The sequence below is a fragment of the Tripterygium wilfordii genome, chromosome 12 (assembly GCF_013401445.1).
Source record: "Tripterygium wilfordii isolate XIE 37 chromosome 12, ASM1340144v1, whole genome shotgun sequence".
NCBI lineage: Eukaryota > Viridiplantae > Streptophyta > Magnoliopsida > Celastrales > Celastraceae > Tripterygium > Tripterygium wilfordii.
The window spans coordinates 1,839,179-1,863,003 of record NC_052243.1 but is presented as its reverse complement, the minus strand read 5'-3'; the positions used below and the strand labels follow the sequence as shown (position 1 = coordinate 1,863,003).

General features: G+C 38.7%; 3 protein-coding genes, 1 non-coding gene and 1 pseudogene across 4 annotated transcripts; 2 read left to right on the top strand and 3 right to left on the bottom strand.

Annotated features, from left to right (window-relative positions):
* Window positions 1-15: 15 nt before the first annotated feature.
* On the bottom strand, window positions 16-13,118 carry LOC120011570 (annotated as a pseudogene).
* A 279-nt stretch (window positions 13,119-13,397) lies between these two features.
* Window positions 13,398-16,661, top strand: LOC120011468. Its single transcript, XM_038862590.1, has 5 exons — window positions 13,398-13,806; window positions 14,105-14,204; window positions 14,370-14,469; window positions 15,331-15,419; window positions 16,250-16,661. The coding sequence occupies exons 1-5, from the start codon at window positions 13,599-13,601 to the stop codon at window positions 16,521-16,523; spliced, it is 771 nt and encodes a 256-aa protein (XP_038718518.1). The 5' UTR covers window positions 13,398-13,598; the 3' UTR covers window positions 16,524-16,661.
* A 263-nt stretch (window positions 16,662-16,924) lies between these two features.
* Window positions 16,925-17,016, bottom strand: TRNAY-GUA. The gene is given in 2 exon segments: window positions 16,925-16,960; window positions 16,980-17,016. It is a non-coding gene; the product is annotated as a tRNA-Tyr (tRNA).
* A 1,687-nt stretch (window positions 17,017-18,703) lies between these two features.
* Window positions 18,704-22,797, top strand: LOC120010948. The gene is made up of 5 exons (XM_038861909.1): window positions 18,704-19,065; window positions 19,839-19,971; window positions 20,176-20,381; window positions 21,260-21,433; window positions 22,432-22,797. The coding sequence occupies exons 1-5, from the start codon at window positions 18,883-18,885 to the stop codon at window positions 22,516-22,518; spliced, it is 783 nt and encodes a 260-aa protein (XP_038717837.1). The 5' UTR covers window positions 18,704-18,882; the 3' UTR covers window positions 22,519-22,797.
* Window positions 22,765-23,741, bottom strand: LOC120010949. The gene is made up of 2 exons (XM_038861910.1): window positions 23,506-23,741; window positions 22,765-23,409 (listed from the first exon to the last, which is right to left on the bottom strand). Exons 1-2 carry the CDS (start codon window positions 23,713-23,715, stop codon window positions 23,224-23,226), a joined length of 396 nt encoding a protein of 131 aa, XP_038717838.1. The 5' UTR covers window positions 23,716-23,741; the 3' UTR covers window positions 22,765-23,223.
* Between the last annotated feature and the right edge of the window lie 84 nt (window positions 23,742-23,825).

Here is a 23,825-nt window from a genome sequence, read left to right as displayed (position 1 = left end):
TATTTACAGCTGATATGAAAAAGTGGTGGACTTTACAACATCAATAACCAGGATACATGATGTATCAACACAACAAATTAGGCATTGCTTCCAATTTGAAGCATGTATACTACGTGTGACATTACTGATCAAATCCCTGCCCTAGTAGTATCTGATTAAGTGAATGTATCATCCCGATCACCCTCGGCAGTATCGCCCTCTTCCAGGTTGCTGAATTCCAGAAAATGAGTCGGCCTGTGGTCTTCACTGTAATATTCTCGGGGAGTCCCCAGCTTGACACCGTACTTCATGCTTACAGTATGCTTCACTCCCATGAAGTTGTAATTCCACGGACCATTATCAGGTACCTAAAAACCATTAAGAAAAGTTATCTCAGTTAGCACCTCCACAATCCACACCAGAAAAGCTCGAAACAACATAAAACAAGGAAGTACAGCAAATTGATGCTAGAAAATCCAGTACAATTTTTCTTACCATGTAGAAACCTAGGAAGCGATCACTTAAAAGCATCTGAACCTTCTCATAATGTGTCGGAAGATAACCATGAGGATTGCTTCCTGTGTCCTTGTTGAGACGTACCCATTCATAACCACTTGGTGTAAGCTTATATGCAGTCAATGAGCAGGAACCTGGAGTAAAACTGCATGTCAAAATGATGCATTTCTCTCCATCCTATTGCTTGTTGTTCTCCAGAATTCGAGCATGACTTGTTAGATCCTGCAAATTAATGGACCAGGTAAAATCGAAAATCATGTAGTGATAAACAAAGTTCAAACTAACAAAAAAGGCATCATATCTTGTTAATACAGTCCATAGACGGGGCTAAAACTTGTGGTGATAACTGAGGAAGCTCGTTTGGCTGTGTGTGCATCCATCCTGAAGGCTCCAGATCATTTAGAAAATCATGCTCAGGAAGAGCTGAAGGAAGATGCACTTGCTGATGAGTCCCCTACTGAGGTACCATCGCGATGCAGCGAATCTCCTTAACCTGAGGGTTGTCAGGGGGACTTATACCGTACAAGTACCCAGCAATTTGTGTCCGTAAATCTGCTATGCAGATAAATTTCTTCAAAATATTCTTGGGCATGATATAAGTATATCCAGTTTCCTGAAAAATCATATTCATTTTGTCAGCAAATCTCAAGATTATCATCGGCAAGGACAGCAATGGATTTTAAAGCTAGATACAAACCTTTATATCCTCCGAGTTTACATATATATGATTGACTCGAAGAAAGAGATTTGTTGCAGATATAGCTCTAACACGCCAATCAGTTTTAGAACGAAATGCAGATTGCTCATATGGACTCGTTGTTGTGACACTGAGTTCATCACCGTGGACATTCGTAGTCTTTGTTTTTACTGCAGTCATTTGACTTGCTTCTTTGGCCTGGAAACAAATCAGTCAAATTAATACACTTCAATATGAGGCCACATTAACATGGTTGTCAGAAATTGCTTCATAGGAAACAATGACACCATAAAAACACGTCACCTGTTTCTCAATCTCTGCAATCTGTTGCCTCTGTTGAGAAGGTGGGGTAATATCTGCTCCAAGTATAATATCACGAATCTCAGTTTGGGTGAGAGCAGATGTATTCACATTGTTCTTCTTGGCATAATCTGAGAGTACGAGATCTCTTAAAGCAACCTCAACCGTCATCCACTGATCACTATTCAGAGAAGGCCAGATATGATGTGGCTCAGTAACAACTGTTTTGTCTGGCTTCAAAAACATCTTTGCCTTCTCATTGTTCACATGAAGTGCACGGAGAATCAGGATGAGACGGGAGAATGCTGTGTTAGATAAAATACTCTTTAACCAATCATCGTAAATGTTGAACAAAACCATTTGTGGTTCAGTGGCCTTTAAAATCAAATCACCAAATTTCTCAATCTTCAAGCAAGCCTGGAACGGAAGCTGCAGCTCACTTCCTTTAATGACTATGTTTGGGAAATCCAGCAAGTTAACCTCCAGAGGATCCAGCATTCCTTTACGAGTAACAATAATTTGTTTAGGCTGTTCCTCAACAGGCAAAGATCGATCAAGAGCAGCAACTTCTTCAGCTGTTTTCCACTTCGCTAGCTGGGCAAGACGCTTCTGCCCAGGCCAGACACTTGTATGGATAACCTGTGAATATTCATATAAGTTTAGAATCAACAAAATAAAACGAGAAACTTCAAAAAATGCTTTAACAATTAAACCAGACCTTCAAAAATAGTTGCCCTGTCCTAGGATTGAATATAAAAATGGCACCATTGATTGGTTTTGTCGTAAGATTTCCTTCAAATGTCTTGTGAATTGTAACACGATAGACATTTGTATCATCAACAAACCAAATAATTTGGTTGCCGAAGATCTCTCCATAATTCTGGGACGACAAATATGGTTCTGTAGGCTCAGAAGAATACAACTGCAAACCTTTCCTTATACGCTCCATCAGAACATATAAAGCTGGATTTGACTGCATCAGATAAAAATATGTCAGTAACTTACATGCCAAGGATTTTAAAAGTGAATCCAGAGACATAATATCCAACCATGTAATGTCACAAAAAAACCATACCTTCATGATCTTGTTCATCGCTTGGGCAAGTAGTGGTTTAGAGCCAGGAAACCAGTTGCCAAAAGCAGAATGCAGATTGTATGCCAGATCAAGGCCAATCATCACTCCTGAAAAAACCAGGAAAAGTTGAGTGAAACCTGAAGGACAACTAAAATAGAAGAGCACAAAAAGATTGGAGAGAAGGGGGAAGAACATACCGGTTGGAGAGGGATATATGGACATGTTGTCTGTCGTGAAATCCATAAACTTAGCTCGAGTATAACGCTCAATATCATGAGAGTCATAGTCTCCCCAGCGGAGCTGAACATCAATCCAATACTTATTGCTAGTTTTTTGATCAAAAACGTCCTTTGACTCGGCCACAAGACTAGGCTTGGGCATGGGCCACCTATGGGCAGCAAAGAGAAGAACATCGGCACAAGAGCTATTCATTTTGTAACTTTTCCGTGGATGAATAGTCTCTTTCTGCACGGTCTCAATTTCTAACGCACCCAACTCCTGATCCAGAACTTGACATAGATCCATGACAACACTCTCATGGATCTTCTGCCACAGATGGGCTCGGAATATCTGAATAAGAGAGATCTTCAAAGTTGGAATCTTTCCCTGCATGAAAATTCCAGTCAGGTCCAATTGCACTTGGAAAACAACATAAACATTTGCCCGATTTATTGTTGGTGACCACCAGAGGGTGAATCTACGATTAGGAATTTGGTTAGGACCAGATCTTTGTGCATTAGCCAGCTTCTTGTACTTCATAGACTCCTCAAAACCAGATGCTTTCTCCCAGAATAAACCTTCCCAGGTTGGAAAGCTGAAATTTTAAAAGTTCAAAAACAAGTCAATGGTCAAAAGGCCTACCGATCAACATTAACACTCAAGCATGACAGTTGTGATCACATACAAACATACAAATTTAAAATTTTTTTAAACATGTCAATAAATCTGCAAAACTCATCAATGAAGGGTACAATTGTGCAAAGATTAAGTAGGCTTATTTCATTTTCACACACATTACCACATGACAAGCAGCAATACAGCATTTATCTACTGATTGAAACTTAAATCTTTTAAGAGCATAAATAGAATAACTTCAGCATAAGTTAATTTTAGGAAGGATGATATCATGATAATTATGGCCAGGTACAAAAGAAAAAAGTAACATAAATAAAGATAATAGCCTTACTATGTTCCTTTGAATAAGGTATGCTCAAGAATACCCTCAACACCTCCGAGAGCTTGGATGACATCAGTTCCGTAGTTGTTCAAGTTCCACAGTTTCCCATCATGCCTCTGGTGGGTCCACCAGAAAGGATTTTGTTTCAGAACTTGGTACTGCTTGAAGTCTGTCCGCACTCGCCATCCTTTATCATATGCCAAGGTATGTCAATCCTTCTGGAACAGAGTATTTATACGTGGGATTTCCCTATCCCAAGAATCAAAGGACATTTAAACAGAAATAGTTAGGATGCTTGGTTTCATGTTATTGAGAAACATCATGTTTTTCAAATTTCAACTGATAATCAGCTACAGCATTCATATATGAATTTAAAGTGCAAGAAAATTACAGAATCAATTCCGCCATCGAAACAAAAAGAAAAAGGGGGAAAGAGGAGAAACAAAGACGTATATCTTAGAAACTCACCTCCAGATCCTCAAGAGTTAAGTGTCTATTCTGTGCCTGAGCCTCCTGCCTCTTCAGTGCATACTCTGCCCATACTCGTTGAGAATCAATGAACTCACTTTCCCAGGGCTGTACAAAAGAAAACAATAATGATCAAAATATTAACACATCATTTGAGAGAAAAAAAACATCAAAAACATGTTAGAACATCATTGGCAAACTCCTTCCCATAGCAACCCACATCGATTTGATGGAAGTGGGACTTTTATTGGACACATTCCACTAATGAATTCCCTGGAACTTCTATAGTGAATGCAAAATACAGAATTATGATCAATCAAATCCTGCAAAGCCACGATATCTATTATTGGTTCGACCACAACAGTTCAGTCTATACCACTACCATTATATCAGATTGGTGCAGAACAGTCAAATTACAAATTATGCTTGAGAATGAATTCAACATTTTTCACCTGCATGTAGCAATAAAGATTTGGAATCAGCTGGTCCTCTTCATGACTCATCCCGCTCCTAAAGTGGGTTACACCAACGTCAGTCTGCTGACTGTGTCGTATATCACTCTGGGGGATCAATATGTGACCCATTGATAACATGCCAAGTCCTCCAATTTCCTTCGGAGTGTAAAAGATGACAGGAGGAAATCTGAAAACAGGGAAGAGTTAAAAGAAAAAACACCAAGAGAAAGAGAGGGAATAAAATTACAACATCAAAACATATTGACTTCACGTGACCAAATAAAATACCTGCTCGGCATTTTTGAATTCAAACCATCTTAATGCGAGTTCGAATTTTGTTTTCACACTTAACCAGCAAATCTAGTAGCTCTTGGGTATGCACAGTTGCTTCACGGAAATAAGTCATCAGACCTATATAAAGGAAGGTTAGCAAACAAGAGATCATTGCAAATACTAAAACAAGAAAAGAGAAACTAATCAAACCAAATACCTATCAAAGCAGTATCCATTTGTTGACAATTTTTGTGAATGTTGTCGACCCTGAAGACATAAGTATTTGTCTTACATGATTCTCGAACACCTTCACGTGTTCGTCATCAACTCTTAAGAACGCAACCGCAGTCCGCTCTTTAGTCTGTTCATTCTGCAAATTCCAAACTCCATCTTGTGTATTGCTGAATGCTTCCTGAGCCATCCTTATTTTTGGAAGTATCCGGACCTCAAATCCACACCTACAGGTCAAGACGCAGATATATCATGCAACTGTTCCATCAAAACCAAACAGATGCCAAAATATCAAACAAGAAGAAAAGAAACCCCAAATTTGGAAGACTACTAATACTACACAACTGTCCAACAGCATATGCACAAATAACCTAATCAAAGCAAGCATCCATGAACAGATATTGTAAGAACCTGTACAGAATCAAATCTACTGACATAATTAAAGGAACAATGCATATTCACATTAAAGTAGACAAAAATTCAAGCACAAAGCTAATACACAATGTAAACTAACTAATGTGTCACATTTCAGCAAAATCCACAAGACATAAGCAGCATTCATATGGCGTACACAAGACACACGACACACTTATGAACTAACTCTCAAGCAGCATTCATATGGCGTACACAAGACACATCACACATGACACACTTATGAACTAGCTCCCTGTTTGTGACAGCATACATTTAAATGTATGCACGACTCGCTGTAAGTGCAAAAGTATAAAGTTTCAAAAATGCTTTGTATCAATGTGATCGACCATGTATGCACACATAAGGGTCTGCGCCCACAACTTGCTGTCAAAACCAATGCAGTCAGCATTTAAGTTTGAACACAGTGTGGAGATTAATGTGAACAACTAAGTGGGCAAAATATTCGAAGACATATCGGTTGAGGTTGAGCATCTAAAATTTCAAGAAAATTGAACACATGGTACTCAGTAGCAGAATTGTCTGACCACAAACCTCCGCTAAGACCACATAGAAATCATGAAAAATCTAAAGTAAACTCCAGATATACTTACATGCTGAAAAGAAGGTTTGGATTGTCTTTGCTGTAAACCGAGACAAAACTATTCTCCCATTCTAATGTTGTAATGCTTCGAGGGAGACGGTTCTTCATATCCTAGAATACACTCCTTCCAAGATTGACTGCAGAAAAGATAGAAATTAATCTTTAGTTTTTTCAAAGGAAACAAATGAGTAATACTACCATAAAATTTACAGCTTTAACATTATATAACAAAGAGAATGAGCATATACCATCATGTTTCATGAGGCTCATTCTAGCATCCCTTAGCCAGCACTTTTTGTTATTGTAACCAACCATATTTTCATTATTGGGATCAGGATGCTCAGTAAGATAGTGCTGGATGAGGTCTCGAGCCTCCTCGTGAGTGAAATGAAACAATATATGCACCTTATCAATGTACCACGAATACAGCCGTATTGGGTGCCTGGTCTCAACTTTCGTATCCCAATAAGTGATGAACTCATTAGGCATCTGCGTTGGACCAGCAATCTCACTGGCTCGAGTTAATCCAAGGAGCAAAAGATCCAGGACAAGTCCATAATACCGAACAACAAAAGAAGAATATTGAAGACTGCGAATAAGACCATATGAGTTTGTGTGACTCATATCCTTATAAGATAGCACAACATTATTTTTTGCAGTGCCATAATCAGCAATGATATGGTCGAGAACCAAACGTAGAAGCCTGCAAGAGCACAATAAAAGAAACGTAAACTAGAGATTAAAAGATTTTACTCCCTACAAAAGCCACAAAAACAAAAAGATACAGGATGCTTTACCTATTCAACATTGTCAAGTCAATTTTCTCAAAGAACTTCTCAAATTTCGTTTGGAGCATCACCACATATTGTCCATCATTTGTATCCCAGACACCTTGCAAATTGTTTATACCCTGACACCATTTATAGACCAAAAGGGGCGGTGGTTCTGAATCAGCCGGCTTAATCCAATTTGGGAAGAGATGACGTTTATCGCCTTCATACCATAAATATTGGTCAAGATATGCATCTGTAATCTTCTCAATTGGCTCAATCTCATACACTGGTATCAGGTAACTATACAAATCCATGAACTCTATGCAAACCGGCCAAAAGAAAAAAGAAAAAGAGATTTAAGCAACAGTGAAGTGCTACTATGATGCAATGAGCAAGATCAAAGGTCACATAATGGAACTCACTTCTTTAAAGGCACGCTGAGTAAGCAGGTGACGCTTAATCCTAGATAGAGCTTCATGTGGATTGTCATAAGCTTGCAGTTGGTTTAATCGCTCCAGAGCAAGGATTAGTAGCTTTGTATCATGCTTGTATGACAACGGAGGGAACGGAATGGGGGAAAATTTCTGTGACTCCAACCAATGCACAGTAGTCGTGTAAATCGCCACTGCTTCTTCAGGAGTGACATAAGGACCATCTTTCAAATAGTTGTGTTGTCATTCCTAGACAATTAAAATAAATGGGTCATCAGATAAGAGAAACTACGCAAAGAGCCAAACTTAATAAATAGAGGGGAAATTTTGCACGAAAGCAAACTACATTGGATGACCAGAATGACTAGCCTCATTATACCACAAATTATACAGTGGAAAAAAGACGAACTGCAACACTTTAATAAAGGTCCTATACACACCTGCTCCGCCTTAAGCCAAAGGCGAGTCAATCTCCCAAGATTCTCCCGACAAACTGTCTTATCAACTGTTGCACCTCTTCGTATACGCTCACAATTATAGTGAGCAACATTTGTCCACCAGTCTGCTTTTGACTTGACATAACGTAGAATCAAGTTTTCAATGGGAACAGGTAAACCAGGAACCTAAAGACAAAAAAAAAGTGAGAGAACTGTCACAAGTAACAAAACTTAAAAGAAATAGGCATCAAGACGTGGAAATTACCTTCCATGGAATATTTGCTTTCCAACAGCGCCATGCCTCACTCAGATGTTGCAATATAGTTCTGGCTTTGTTTTGCTTAATTCCCTCTGCAGCTTAACAATGAGCAGTTAAGCAAACATAAAACAGAACAAGCAATATATAGGAAAACAAAAACTGAAGATAGGAAGTAGATTATGGAAAAGCTAACCACCTGGCATAGCTTCAAGGACATCACGCATAACAGCAGCCCGAAGCTCCAAGTCAAAGTGGCTTTCAACACGCTGCTTCGTAACTGTCTTGGCAACTCCTTTAGAATGTCGCCCTTCGAACTGCCGGGCAAGAAGATTCCCCAACCAGCGTTCCAAAAGAGGCACTATGCCTCGGAGAAAGAACAACCATAGCCACCACATTTGGTGCCCAGAATCCACATCCCGGTCCTTTCCCCACGGGCCCAGTATTGAAGCGATAGTAAATCAAATACTTCAAATCCTTGCCCATTCTTATCTGTCGCATAAGCCCGTACTTGTACCAGTACATCCCAGTCAACTGCCCAACATGGGAAAATGTATATTGCAGGCCATCAGCCAACTGGAATGCATCCACATTACCCAGGTGGAACCGGATATTGGCATCAACCACAAGATTCGTCAAACGCAATATCTCACGAGTCAAAGATGAAAAGCATTACCAAACCGTGACTTCTTTCGTTCTTTCGTCGTGAGTGTCATCACAGGCTTCAAGTTGAAATTATAATCAAGGTGAAGATAATTCAAGTTCTTCCTATGTATCAATACATTCAGCATGTTGTAACCCTGCTTACAGACTTGAAGACCAGCCTCAGCCCAATCAAGTTCTGTGGTTTGGAAGAACTTGGTTGCTGCAAGAGACCGGAATAGGTGCTTCTTCTTCTGAGCTTTAGGTGGCCTATGATGCAACTTATTCAATACAAAACATTTTAACAATTTCTGATAACTAACCCGAACTTTGACTGGATATGATGGAGGACTCCAGAAAAAGAAGGAAAAATTAGGGTGGTACTCACCATATTAGGGGTATAGATACGTAAGTGGAAAAGGGCAATAGAATCTTACCAATGCTCCTTGTACCACTCTGAAACAAGGGGTATGTCTTCAGCTCTTCGCATCCGACCAGATCTCATATTAAAAGGGCGTGGGACAAATAACAAAGAAATTCCAGCAGCAGTCATGTCAGTATAAAGCTGAGTATCTGCCAAAAGACATCCCACTCCCTCTGGCAAAGAGAAATCGTCATCGTCCTCGTCATTGTGAACTTTCTTTTCACGTCGGTCCTTGTTGGCACTTGTTATAGGGTGAATTAAGCAAGTCTGGGTCCTCTGTTTTAATAAACATGACCATAGGAGTGTGATAGACACAAAGATTCACTTTCCTAGGCCTGTTGCTGTAAAGATGCGGGAAAGCAATTCTGTATTCTGTTCTAAGAGGTGAGCGAATAATGAGGTTGTTTATGTCATCAAACTCATTCCAGTCCTCATCGCCTTTCTCCATGTCACGATACAGAGGCTCAAGCTTGGGGCCACCTGCAAGTGAACACCACTTAATAAAGAAGTTCTCAGAAAGACGGAAGACAAATACATGATGCACAAGCACAGTTCACTGTAATTTCATCAGCATCAATTTAATGGGGGAAAAGAAAGGCACAAAAAACAGCCGGAAACCCAGCTCAAAAAAGGCCCTACAGCACAATTCAACATCTATGATCTTTTTATTAAGAGTTCATTCAACTCAATGGGGGATCAAAAAACTGGATGATCCGCATTATTGCTTCATTATAGTTACCTGCCTAGAGAAAAGAAACACACGAGCGCAGCAGTGGCAACAGCATTCAACTTAAATGAACTTTATTGAAAATGCAAGCAGGTATCTTCCAAGCAAAGAATAAGCATCACAATAATCACACCAAAATGATTTTTCTGCAGAACCTAGGAGTTATTAAACACTTGTTTCGAGATACAACTTGCTTGCAAATATACCATAGGCGAACATGTGATGGTAGAGTTGTAGGAGTGCAATCTAGAGGTCGCAAGTTCAATTCCTGAAAACGCCCTCTCCACATATTATGTGGGGGTTAGGTCTCCATTGCAGAAGCCATGTGCACGTGTTGTTTACCTTTAGCTATAAATATAATATCACTACCAAATGATAATAATTCATATTTCAAACGATGCATGACCACCTAACATGAAGGCTTTTCTTTTCAAAATGCAAACTGTAAATGAAGTATTAACATCAATAACATCAAGATCAATCTAAAGACAATATCAGAACCTTACAAATAGAAATCCCAATCAAGAAGCCTTCTTAACGATGTAGACTAAGAGAAAAGGAACACAAAAGGGATTATCATTACCAAACAGCAATATGCCGTGATGGCATAACCTTGATAAATTTGATCTTCATACACATACTTTCGCTCAACAAGGCACCGCAATTTAGTAATAAAAGCACAAAGAATAACAACATATGAAGCAAACCAGACAGAAAGCATCACACATACCAGGAATGCACATGTTCAATGCTTTAGCTGTAAAGAATGACTCCATGTCAAATAAGTAGAAATAGTTGCGGTCAATTAAGTCAGAAAGGAGCTGTCCAGCAAGCCGATGAAGTGTTGCCATAATTGGGAGGGACAGATGCCATTTGCGGTAACTTGGACCATTGATAAGCTTTGTTTTCACAAGAGGCTTATGGTCATAGAACCAATTGCATACAGCAGAATCTTCTTCTTCATCCAATTCCAACTGAATAGGCTCCAAAGGATCAACATCTAACAGATTATCAGCACAATCTAAAGGAGGTTCCTCATCATCAAATGGTGGGAACCGCATCCGCTTGAAATGCCGACAATCCCTCTTTTCCCTTCTCATCATGATCCACATTGTTCCCCACTACAATATTGCAAGATGACTATATGAGTCAATCAACTGTAACTAAATGAGCATTGCAGCTACTCAAGAATACAAGATAGTTGAAAGTTAACGAACAATCAATAACAAATTAGTAAAAGTAAGCAATTCAAAAAAAGAGAGGAAGGGCTCTTTCAAATCATTGCCTGTTAAAGAGGCAAAACTTGTCTTAATCATGTGTCAACGAAGTATTCAACAAGTAGTACCAACAGGACATCCAACCAGTTTCTACTATCCTATGAGTACGCGGCATATATACATAATAAGGAAAGAGAGAGAATCCATATACCTGAGCTAAATAAATAGGTTCAACAACCCATGGTATTTCATTTACAAATGTTATTGCCCCAGTAATATGATACAGAACCTTCACGTCTCGAACCTGAAGGATGAAGAACGACAATGTTAACTTCGGTAATTTACTAGGAGGAAATCACAATTACAGCTAAAAACCGAGCAAGTTAAAAAGATCAGGAAGTGGAGAAAAAGGGTACCTGTTCCCAGGGCATAGGCATATTCTCAAGGAGCTTGTAAACTGCATGAGGAATGAACGTAAGGGCTCCAAGATACACACATTTATCATGACTATATTTCTTTGAAGAGATGTCCCCATGATCTGTGTCACAGAGAAACTAAAGTAAATACAATATATCTCTCTATATAATGCAAGAAACAAAACAAGGATAACTGCAACACACAGCAATTCTAGGCTACCAACACCAACATAATAAAGTGAAAAATAAAACTAAACACCACTCATGCTGCAATTAACACTTAAATAAAGATAAATACAGAAGTGAGACTGTGAGAGTGCCTAAATTTACAGTTTCGGTTGCCAATATAGTAGCAAAAATCACTTAGAATTCACTCATTGTCACCATCACTACATTCTAAGCTCAATTTTTCATGGTAATTCCGGCTTTCCATATGTGACATCTAAAAAAATAAGCCACCTAGAATCAATGTTTCCTACTTTCTATGACGTTCATTTATTCCCTTACCAGTTACCCGTCATTAACCTCCCAATGCTAGTACACACACGAAAATCCATAGAAAGTTATAAACTCGTCAGTGAAACGAAAAAAATGCAGACTTGACGATTTTCTTTTATGGTTTCAAAAGAAACCTTGGTCTGCTTTCCCTAAATCCTAAATAAATGCAGGACTTGATGATTTTCTTTTATGGTTTCAAAAGAACCTTAGTCTGCTTTCCCTAAACCCTAAATAATGACGCAACACAATCATGAATATCACGGCCATACCAAAATCAGTACAACAAGAAAAATTGCAGAAGAGAGAATATAAAATTAAAGAAAGAAACAGCTCCATATTTCAAGAATACTGGCCTAAATAACTCAACCGCAAAGAAAAAAGGAAAAAAGAAACGATGCTCCAAGGAAACAAAATAAAATAATCTGCAATAGAGAAACTAATTACAACTGACCTAATAACTTCATTGCCTGAGAAGTGAGAAACACAAGATCACGTTTACGCCATCATCAATCAAACACTGCCAATCAGATGCTAAACGAAGCTACTCAGACAGAAACACTCCTTAACATCAAAACATCACAAGCAGAAAACCTTAAAAACTCACCGTATAATCTTCCTAACATGCTCAGGCGGCATGTCCTCCTTTTGCGTCTCAACGGACCCAAACTTCCTCTTATCTCCATACCGCTTCGAGTTCAGTTGCATCCATTTTCTGGCTTCTCTTCCCACCGATCCTCCGGCTCGGCTGGTGTTGGAGGCTGCTGGAGAGCTTGTGAAGAAGGCGGAAGCACAGTGTTAGACGGCTGCGCCTCGGGAGGCGGTGAAATCGGAGGCAAGCTTGTCCCAGGCGGTACAATAGGCGGTTGATCGTCTGTATTTTTCCACATGGCGGCGATTTACGAAACAATGAAATCTAGAAACCGAAACCTCAAATCTCCAACGCTTGATGAAGGTACATATACACAATATACGTCTATGGTTATATATATATCGCAGAGAATCGTACGAAGAGGTTTTCAGTAAGAATGGAGGGTTTTAGGTTCTTTTGCGGTTTTGACGTGCCGCGCACGCCTGCACTATGAACTGTGGAGTCGAATCCAGTATCGGTCACTCACAGAATGAGTATGGCGGTGGCACTTTAGACCGTGACGGCAAATCTATAGACCGCCTGTCTGTGTCCTCGGTGGGCTTTTGCCCAATTGAAATTGGGCCTAAAAGTAGAGGGCTTAGGCAAATGTAAAGGCTAAGAATCGTGCCATACTTGGGCCTATATTTTGGGTTCACTTGATTTTTGGCAGGCCCAAGATTAGGCCAGGTTAACATGACGTGGAGCATCTGTAACGATGAGGAGCTGGTCTGCGCGTGGAGTACGGTCAAAGAACAGATAAAACAAAATGATCTGTGGATCCCCGTGTAACGGTCTCCTTTAAACCAACAAACAAAACAGCTCTACATTTCTGATTCTCTATCTTCCCCTGCAAATCGTCTCTCTCTCTGTAAAATTCTTTCTGAGGAAAAAGTCTCTGTTCCAATTAAACCCTAACCCTAGAATTTGTATCAGAAGTAGGATTCCTTCGATTAGTCGATTACCATGCACCGTATATTTGGTCAAGAGCAGAGTAATGCAAGTAATGCGAACAGTCGTTTGGGGTTTTTGAGAGAGAGAAGGTGCTTGGCTCCTCTGGCCATGAACGGAGATGATTTTGATGATACTCTCGTAACACGTTCACTTTCGTATTACAAAATACCAAAGCAGCTCCTCAAACTCTCTGTTCTCAAGCTTGATGGTTCTCAATTTGGTAATGCAGATGCTGGATTCTATTTTCGCCGTTCTTTCCTGTTGTTTTTTGAATTCATTGTACAATATTTCTCTCTTTTGCTCTGGTGTTCTGTCAAATTTTTGCTGCACTGAACTCAGGAAATGATAATCATCATCGTTTCAGTTGTAAGCATTGGCCCAACCCCTAATTTTGGATAATTTTTCTCAATTTTTTCATTGATACTTCAGTTGATAAAATAGTAGCAACACCAACATTGTGTGCTTTCTTTTCTTTTCTTTTTTATTTACTTGGACATGATGGGAATTTGAATTTACAGATGTTCATGTTGCTAAAAATGCTAAAGTAGAAGAACTCAAACAAACCATAGAGGAACTTTTCACTTCCTCGCCAAAGGAACCTGAGGACAAGATTTCATGGTAAATCTCTCACTGGTTGATTAAATATTCAGATGTGACACTTAGGAGTGTCCAATTTAGTTTGTTACTTTAAGTGGGCTCCATCACTTGTATAGATTTGAGTGTGCAGTGAATTTTTTCTGAGATTCATCATGGTGTATCTGCTTTTCATCTTGATGGGTTTAGGTCACAAGTATGGGGTCACTTTTGTTTGTGCTACGAAGGTCGGAAATTGATTAATGACAAGGCAAGCATTGAAAGTTTTGGGATCAAGGATGGAAATCAGGTTCATGCTCATATATATATTTATGTTATGCTTTATTGAATTTGTGAATATACTATACTTTCTGTCATTTGAGGTTTTCCATTAAAGTTTCCTGTTACGACATTAATGTTATTTCAAGATGATAGACCCTTATTCCCTATCTCATTTTTTACCGTTTGGGAAATCGCGGAGTGAAAAATCTTGTTCTGCTATGAACTTTCCTTTTAGTTCTCTATGATCTTGGCTTTGGAATAATTATGGGTTTGAGGGCCATGTCTGGACTGACCTGAATTGGTTCTTATGAAAGCATGCCTAAGTTCAACTAAAGAAACGGGGAAAAAATTGGAGGTGACTCTTTAACATGAAAACCGAGTGCATCCATTCTGGTGCATTGCAGGTTATGAAATTATGCAACAATGCTACCTCTATGATAAATTGATAATTAGTAGCTTTTACCTTAACATTACTTTCTTCTCATGCAGAATTTAAATTTTGGAGGCTTTTAACTTTTGGGAGAGTATGATTTTTGTTGATGTGATGTTTCAGTTCATACTGACTTCCAATTACTACCATATAAAGGATTAAAAGTTTTAAGGGTGTGAATCGATGGATGAATTAGAATCTTCTATATTCCTTCTTTATGTCTTACAAAAGCATGAGTAAGAGCACTTTCATTGGTGTCAGGAACTCAGGATTCTGGATGGAGCTTATAATATGTTTTTTTGTTTATGGCTGAGTGAAAAAACTTAACTGCATTGCTTTTTCTTACTCTCCAAGAGTTTTATTTGAGAATTAACAAACTATTCCTACCTTCTGTTGATGTTCTGAACTTCTGCTTATATGGCTTTCACCCTCTCCCCCTCCTTTTTTGGGTGCATGCAGATTCAATTTATTAGACATATGTCCATCAACTGTTTGTCTCCTAGAAGAAAATCCAAAAACCATAGTGGTACTTGCAAACGAGATTCGACGTGAGTATCTTTTCTGATTTTTTCTTTGTTATGCTTTCAGCCATGCACACAAGTACACATTCATCCCACATTCACTTGGTGACAATGCTGCATATACAAGCTACAATCCGGTGATTAATGGCTTCTTTCTAAACTGATTTTCTGACTTGTAGTAGTAGTCAAAACTCAAAAGGTTGCATCAGATTAAGGCTGTGAATTGAGAAATTTTGTTTAGAATAGATACCTTCTGTGTTATCACCGAATATATTTGTAGCATATTTACACCCATGTACACAAAGTAAATGTGATTTCTGAACAATTATCGAGAAAAAGGGAGAAAAGAAAATGGGGAGCATAAAAGAAGAGATCCTATTGAGATAGGTGCATGATTATCCGTGCTGCAAGTTACAAACATTATTAAGGCCTTTTTTAGTAAAATCAATGCAGCACAAGAATCGTCTGAAACTTCTCACAATGCTTGAGCAGCAAACTTGTTTCCTTTTGAATCTTGACTCTTTAGTTGATTCTGTCTCCTATGAATACTACTTCTCATTCAAATGAAATATAATGCCTTTTTCGATGTTTATCTGCATCTGATGTGCCAACATACACTAGCATTAGCTTTTTCCTGTATCTAATTAATTGTGGTCAAACCAGTCATAGAAATTTGGTTGAGGATGAACATTTCTAGTTAGCACGTTCCCAAATATTTTTGGGAAGTGCTGATTATAAGTAATAAGAATGGCTCAATTTGTAGCTTGATATTCTTGCCGAAAAATTACTTCCTTTTGTTGTTCCAGGCTTTCTATTATTTGCTTGTTAAGAAATGAAAATGACAGCTTCGGATACAGGTTATCTCGAGAATCAAATGCTTATGAAGAGAGCGGACAGACTAATTCAGATGATACTAACGAGGATGATAATCAAGAGCAATTCAAGCACTCGTCATACGAAGATCAGGAGGAAATTCCATTGCCAGAGTTCAAGTTAGCCAATTTCTTGAGAGGGTGGCTTTCTTACTCCAGACTATGGGGTACTTCTAAAAAGGTATCAGAAGGCAGGAATCCACCATCAAGATTTGCCCGCCATTTCTTAGGAGGAACACCCAGGATGATTAGACTTTAATGCTATAAGATGTGATCATCTGTCTTGCCAACAGCAGCATTGGGCTCTTATTTGATGTTGGTCTAAGATGATCTGAAGACTCCCGAGCCCTTATTATAGGCTTCTAATGCAGTGTTTCAATAACTTGCAGAACTGGCTAATTGTGAATTCTTCCTCACTTTTTGGGTTAGGTTCTTTTGTCTATAAAGCTCTTTCTGTCACTGTTCTATCCTCTCCTGGAATGAAAACTAAAAATCATCTCATTCAATGAGAAAAAGGATCATAGTGAAACTGCTTGATTTTGCTTAAAAGAAATTGAGGCCTAGGCTTGGGCCCCAAAATATGCGGGCCGGGCCAATCAGGAAGCTTAAATAGAAATTTTGGCTGCCAAGTTGGGCCTCAAATTAAAAAAAAAAAGAAATTCCGACCTGCCGGATTCGAACCAGCGACCTAAGGATATACTGACAATACTACCAACTACAGTCCTCCGCTCTACCAACTGAGCTAAGGTCGGCCGTTTGTTGTTCAAACAAATAAAATCTATAGTAGCTCTAATGTTTCCCGTTATCTGCACCATCAATTTACCATAGCAACCAGAAATGGCTCAATTCCGGTCATTCTCAATCACATACAGTTAGCATGTAGAGTATAACTATAGGACCAAGGCCCCAGGTGCAACAACAAGAGGCACCAGTTTGACTTGGGGAGGGATTAAGCATGAATTTTGGTCATGAAAAGACATATTTCCAGGTCCAACATCTTATTAGAACCCTATAATGGCTTAACAGAGTAAATTATTATTAGAAGAATCTATGTTAAGAACTGTGCGCCCGGAGAGGAATGCAAAATAAATTTAACGAACAATAGTGATTTTCAATGATTTAGTTGAACCAATAACAATGTATACATGCCTGTATTTTGGCACAAAACAATAATTCAGTAACCAGTACATGCAAATGCAATGGAATTAAACACTAATGGAGAGAAACAAACATTGATAGTACTCTCTCCTTATTCAAGCATGCATGCTTAATTCTATTGGGTTAGTACTGCTTAGTTTACAGATCCATTAACACAAATCCACTGACCAACAAAGATGACATTGCAGTTTAGATTTGGGTTGATTGAAGCAAAGACTTCACTAGTCAGATTGAACTTCTGGGTAACAGCAAAGCAAGTCTCTCCAGCAGCAACTCCATAGACTGACGCACATTGCAGGGTAGTAGGCCCTCCTCCAGTTAGCCCAGCTATACATTTCAACAACAAAAATTGTCACATTAATATCATAATAACGAGTACAAACTAGTCATAAATTATAGTGTTTAATCCAATACTTACTGGGGATCGATCGGCTTTCAGCGAGGTTGACGATGAAGAGAAGAGAGAGCAACAAGAGCAAGTTGAAAAACAAGGCAGTTTGGGTGTTAGCGCCGGCCATTTTTCTTCTCTTAATTTCTTTTTGTTTTGCTTTTGTAGTAGTAGCTAGCTAGAACACTCTCCTTTGTTGGTGCAAACTTCATTGGAACTTCATGTATTTATAGTAGGAAATGAAACTCAGAGTTCAGACAACAAGACTGAATTTAACTTCACAACTAAAGTTTATTGAACAAGAGGCCGGCTTTAATTTCTGTGTTGCAGGCTAAAGTGAACAACATTCCCAAAGTGAGTTGTTAATTTCACAAGTAGGATTTGCAATCCAAAAACCTAAAAATGCACTATCCTCAAGAGTTGAATGCACTACATGTCTACATCCGAACCATTAGTTAGAGTGGTGAGAACGGTATTACTAGGGTTTGAATCCCTTCCCCCATTTCAAAAAAATAAAAGAGTTGAATGCAGTGTGATTTTATATGGCCTCCATTATTCTTATTGGATCCTTTTTATCCTCACAAATGCCTTTGTATCTCCAGTATTAACAAATTATTAACCATGTACACGATTTGTCTTTGTAACTCCAATATTAACAATTTGTAGTTTAGTGGCTAATTCTCCTGGGTGTTTGCCCATAAAATTGCAACTAACGTGGGCTTTCTAAGGCTTTAAAGCACTAGTCAAATGGGCTACTTTATCTAGATGGGCCAAATTCTCTTTTTGGGCTCAGCCTCGCTCGGAGCCTCTAACAGGGGAAAAAACAAAAAAAGAAAAGAAAAGAAAGTTTTATGCGCACTTCACCGCCTAAATAAGTAAATAGAATCCCAGACATACACGTACGGTGACAGGCAAAATGGAATACGAGTAAAAAAAGGAGAAAAAGAAACCACAAAGTCTACAGAAATCTTAAAACCCTAATACTATTTTCACCCGGATTGATCCAAATCTTGCGAGAATTCTGAGAATCCGTTGTTGATATTTGTGAGGTTTTGAAGCAGATTTAGCGAAAATGTCTGCGGCAGTATGCGGTAGCAAGAGATCGTTCTTCGACGAACTCCCTTCTCCGTCATCTCCTCCATCGGCTTCTAAGAAGCTTCGCCGTTGCTCGTCTTCATCGCCTCCTCCGATTCGTTTGTCTCCTCCTTCTCTTGTTCATCAGCTCCGTTCTGTGTTCCCTCTCATGGAGCCCCAGGTAATTTCTTGGTTATAGTCGGTTAGTGTATTTGGTTGATTGGAGGAGGCAGAGAACGATGAGAGAATAATTTATTGATTATTCATATTAAGTTTTCAATTATTTGTGGGTTTCCTTGGGGAATTTTCGAAGAAGAAGAAGGCGGAGGCCATCAAAAGAATAATTTATATTAAATTTATTTCGATTCTTATTATGAAACTGGGATTTGGTTTGCAATATAGGCTACTTGAGTTTGAATCTGGAAGAATTATAGATGTTCTAGTTTTAGGGTGACTCAATGTTTGAATCCAGTTAGGGTGGAGGCAATGGTAAGATATTGAAGTCCTTGAGGAAATACTAGCAACCAGGTTTGTCAGCACATAGTGTATGATATTGAATGCCTTGAGGAATGTTTAGATGAAATATCAAATCTGTGATGGCATGTATGGGAAATTTTTATGGTAGGGCATCTCATTATTAAGTTTTCCAATATGGCCATGTCTGCAGATGTTATTGGTGAGAACTTTATACCACTTGTTGAAAAATAAGTAGGGTGGAAAGGTTATGGGTCTTATGGCCTTGTAACATTCATCCCAGCTCCGACCTATTGTACAATAGAAGAGACAGCTTACCTGTTTCTCAAGCACATTGTAAAGTATTGGGGCGTGCCCCAGAATATTGATTGTGATCGGGATTTTGGTGTTGTAATCTTGATTTCTATTCAAAAGTTCTTGTTCATAGTTATCCTTTCATCCTCTATTCCTCTCTGATCACTCTATGTTTTAATCTTGCAGCTTCTTCAGAAAGTAATGGACGAATGTGGAAATGATTTAGATGCTACAGTCAAAAGACTGTGTGAGCTTGGATTGGGGTCCTCAGATGAAATGTTGGGTTCTGCCGCAGAATCAGATGCAACTTTGGAGAAAGGTACGCCTCTCCTGACCCTCAAGTAGATTGAGGTGCACTTTTGGTCATTCAAATAATAAAAAATATTTATTATATTGTTGTGGCTGGGGATATATAAATTGAAGTGGCTCGTGATCTCTGCCATCATGCGTTGGTTATAACTTATAAGCATCTTGACTTCCTAGGGTGACAGACATTCTTATAAGGTTTATGCAAAATTTCCAGGAAAATTTGCTGATGCTGGAGATCTGGCTGCATCTGTGAACAACCTTCCTGTGGATGGTGCTGGATGGGTGGACCTGTTTGTGAGGGAAATGCAAAGTGCTACTAGTCTGGATGATGCCAGAGCACGCACATCAAGTCTGCTGAAGATACTTGAAAAATCCATCTGTCAAAAAGCCGGGGAAGCTGTGGCCCAAAGTTTTCAGAAGGTGAGTAATTACATGTAAAGTCGCAATGTATTTATTTTCTCTACATTACTTGTGGGTTAGGTTAACTATTGAGTTGGCATTTAGTTTCTCCAGGTCTACAATTATTTTTAGACCTGCAGTTTATGTTCTCTCCCTTGTGGGACTCTGTTGCATCATACGGCAGATTTTCACGATTGTTCTCTTTTTAATTAGTTTTACGACTTGACCAAGCTAAATTGATTTGAAGAAGTTCTACATCTTTTAGAGTTATATGCTATATGCTATTCTTGTTACCTGGTTGTTAGTAATACTGGTGACCCGAGTTCTTAGCATGTTTTAGGCGACTAAGTTTCTTGCATGTGAGCAAGGGAATTAGGAGGCCATAAGCATACGAGTTTTTTTTTGTTATGGCAAGCAATTCTTTCTTGTTTAATCTGTAGTGTCTTGTGTGTCATAAGATTTAGGCGCATGTGTATGATGAACTGGAGAGCCAGAGAGGTCTATAGGCTATGAAGTTCTAAGTTTTCTGGGCTCAAGAGTGTTTCCAATTGCATTCATTTCTCTTTGAATAGCCTCTTCTTTTCTTCTCCGTTTCTTTAATTTCCTAATGGTGTCTTTGGGGTTGCACCCCTTGGTTGCCTTTTCAATAGAATATTCCTCATTAATTTTTTTCATATGCTTGTTTCCTCTTTGCACCCTTTCCATAGAATTTTACTTTTGCCAAAAAGGGCTGTATGTTAAGTGCCTTGAGTTATACCGTATACATACTATTTCATGAGCCACAAGTACTGGGTTGGCACTCCCGTGGTGCCTTTTTTGAATTCTTTTTTCCACTTAAATAAATAATGCATACTAACCATTTCTGTGTATTTACACAACTATGATTTCCCCAATGTTAGGAGGGTTGTATGCTGAAGGAACAAATTGAAGGGGTGATCCGAGAAAATACAATATTGAAACGTGCTGTGGCTATTCAGCATGAACGGCAAAAAGAGTTTGAGGACAGGAACAAGGAGGTCCAGCACTTGAAGCAGTTAGTGTCTGAGTATCAGGAACAGTTGAGAAAACTTGAGGTCAGGATTATTCTTTCTGTCTTCTTCTATTTAATTGCTCAAACAGTGGCTAATGAAGGGTATGGATAGCCTATTGGATAATCTGTGAAAACCAAATTTTCTGTTTTCCACAACGATCAGTTTTTTGACAAACTTGATAACATAAGTTTGACTTTTTTTTTTGAAGAAAGCTGATTTCAAGTTTTTCTCATGAAAGGGTGATCGCACCCAATTGGTTATTTTGTTAGAAGAAAAAAATTCTTGCAAGATGATTCCTCCGAGTGGAATTTATGCTTCCATGTTATAAACAAGTAATATAAAGTTGTTCAATGAATACCTTTGTTTTGAATCAACGAAAAGTTCCTGCATATTTCTCATTTGATTCAAATAAAGTAATTTTTGCTGACATTATGCTATAAGATACATACATACATACATACATATATAACTTGGTCCACTGCACAGCACATACACACACATCAGGTTCGTTATAATTAGCCAGAATGGCTTGGATTGGTTTCGTCAAATACCCATATCTTTTACTTAGATTACTATTTTTTTTTTATCTATGTAATAATCTCGTTGGCTATTATTCAAAAAAATTGTAACATTGGTGAAAAATGTTTCTATTTAAGCAAATATATTAGACTGGTTACTAAAAGCATGGTGTTGGGATATATTGTATATAGGGTGGTAATCCCTTCCTAGCTCGTCCCATCGATTTGTAGAGGTTCAGTATGTTAAGCTTAACCCTTGAATTGTAATGTGGAACTTGGAGGCTGGATCACATAGCTAACTGTGAAAAAAAATCTACTACCCTTTTCTGAATGTTAAGCCTTTTTAGAAGTTCTTTCGCTGAAGGATTACTTTGAATTTCTTTTATCTTTGATGGAGGTGCAAATTTCTTTTGCCGTTGCTCAACTCAGTTTTCAATTGGTGCGACTTTTGTTTGCTCTCAGTTCACCCGAATAGTTCCATGCTCATTATGCTTTTGTTGTGAACATTGTTGTGTTATACAGGTAAACAATTATGCCTTGATGATGCGTTTGAGACAGTCCCAACAAAGCAGCCCCATCATTGGACGTTTCAATCCTGATGTATTCTAATGAAGATATGAAGATTTGGCTTTTGTTACAGTTTTCTGTGTTTTTGCTGAAGGATTTATTTAAGGTGCAGTTAAGTGGTTTTCGTTAATGTTGCGCCCTAGTTCAGTGTTTTCTGAGGAGTTACTCATTTGTGATATTTTGAGTACACAGAAATAATCCGTAGTACATCTATTTAATATCTAGCCTTTGTAATCTACTGTATTAATCGAAACTGGAGATCCTGCATATGCGCCTGTACAAACTACAAACATATAAGAGAAGCCATTCATTTTTGGCAAATTATTACGGTGATACAAATTTTATCCAGTAAGTCCCATTCCTGTTCGATGGGGAATTGGCTATAAATACAAAAGTTTCTAAAGTTGGGTCAAAGCATAGGGTTTGCACTATTGCTCTCACTGAGTCATTGAGATTGAACTCAGGATCTTCCGATCAAGTGCATTCCCTCTCCGACGACCTTGATCTACTTATGAGCATAGCCAGTACTATTGAGTGATATCTGAGTTCGAGCTTTCACTTCCGCTTACCTATCAAACAAAAAAGCTCAGCAAAACGGAATTATTTCACCAATTCTATCATGTCACGCATTTGGGGTTTCAGCCAAAAATCATGTTGATGCAACGCCACTAACAATTCCTAGCTTCACCGCGAGAGGAACAAAAATCTAATAACAAGATTACTAATCACTATGATGATTTCGCATTCTTATCCTTCTGCACGACTTTGCTTGATCAAGAGCACGACAGCTACAATGACGGGTGTAGATACCATAATCAGAGCCTCTATGATGTTGGGCCTGGTTATCTGAGGAAGAATTACGCTTCCATACTTGATCACAGCTGCACCAGCAACAGATCCAGCTCCTAATTTCAACAAAAACTTCAAATCCTCCTGTTCACAGAATCCAACAATGACAAATCAATCCACAAGTGATGTGTAGGAATTGCAGATACGTATGCGCATTTATAACGCTAGAGAGAAAAGGACCTGAGATGCGAAATCAGTTGAGTTGTTTGACCTTGAATTTTCTTCTTGTCTTGGTGAATTAGAGGCTCGGATGTGAAAGGAAATTGTGGAACGACGGGGGATGGAGATCGCCGACTTTGTGTAGCTCAGCTTCTTCGGGAACTGGTGATTATCCGAAACCGGAAAACAGAGCCTTGCTGCTGCCGCGCTGGACAGTACCGTTATCGCCATTGGACTGCTCCTCACCTCACTTCGTTTTCTTATATTTTTTTATTTCAATAATTTTTCCTCCTATATTTAAAATATGTTAAACGGCATCGTTTCACCTGAACGCCAAACAG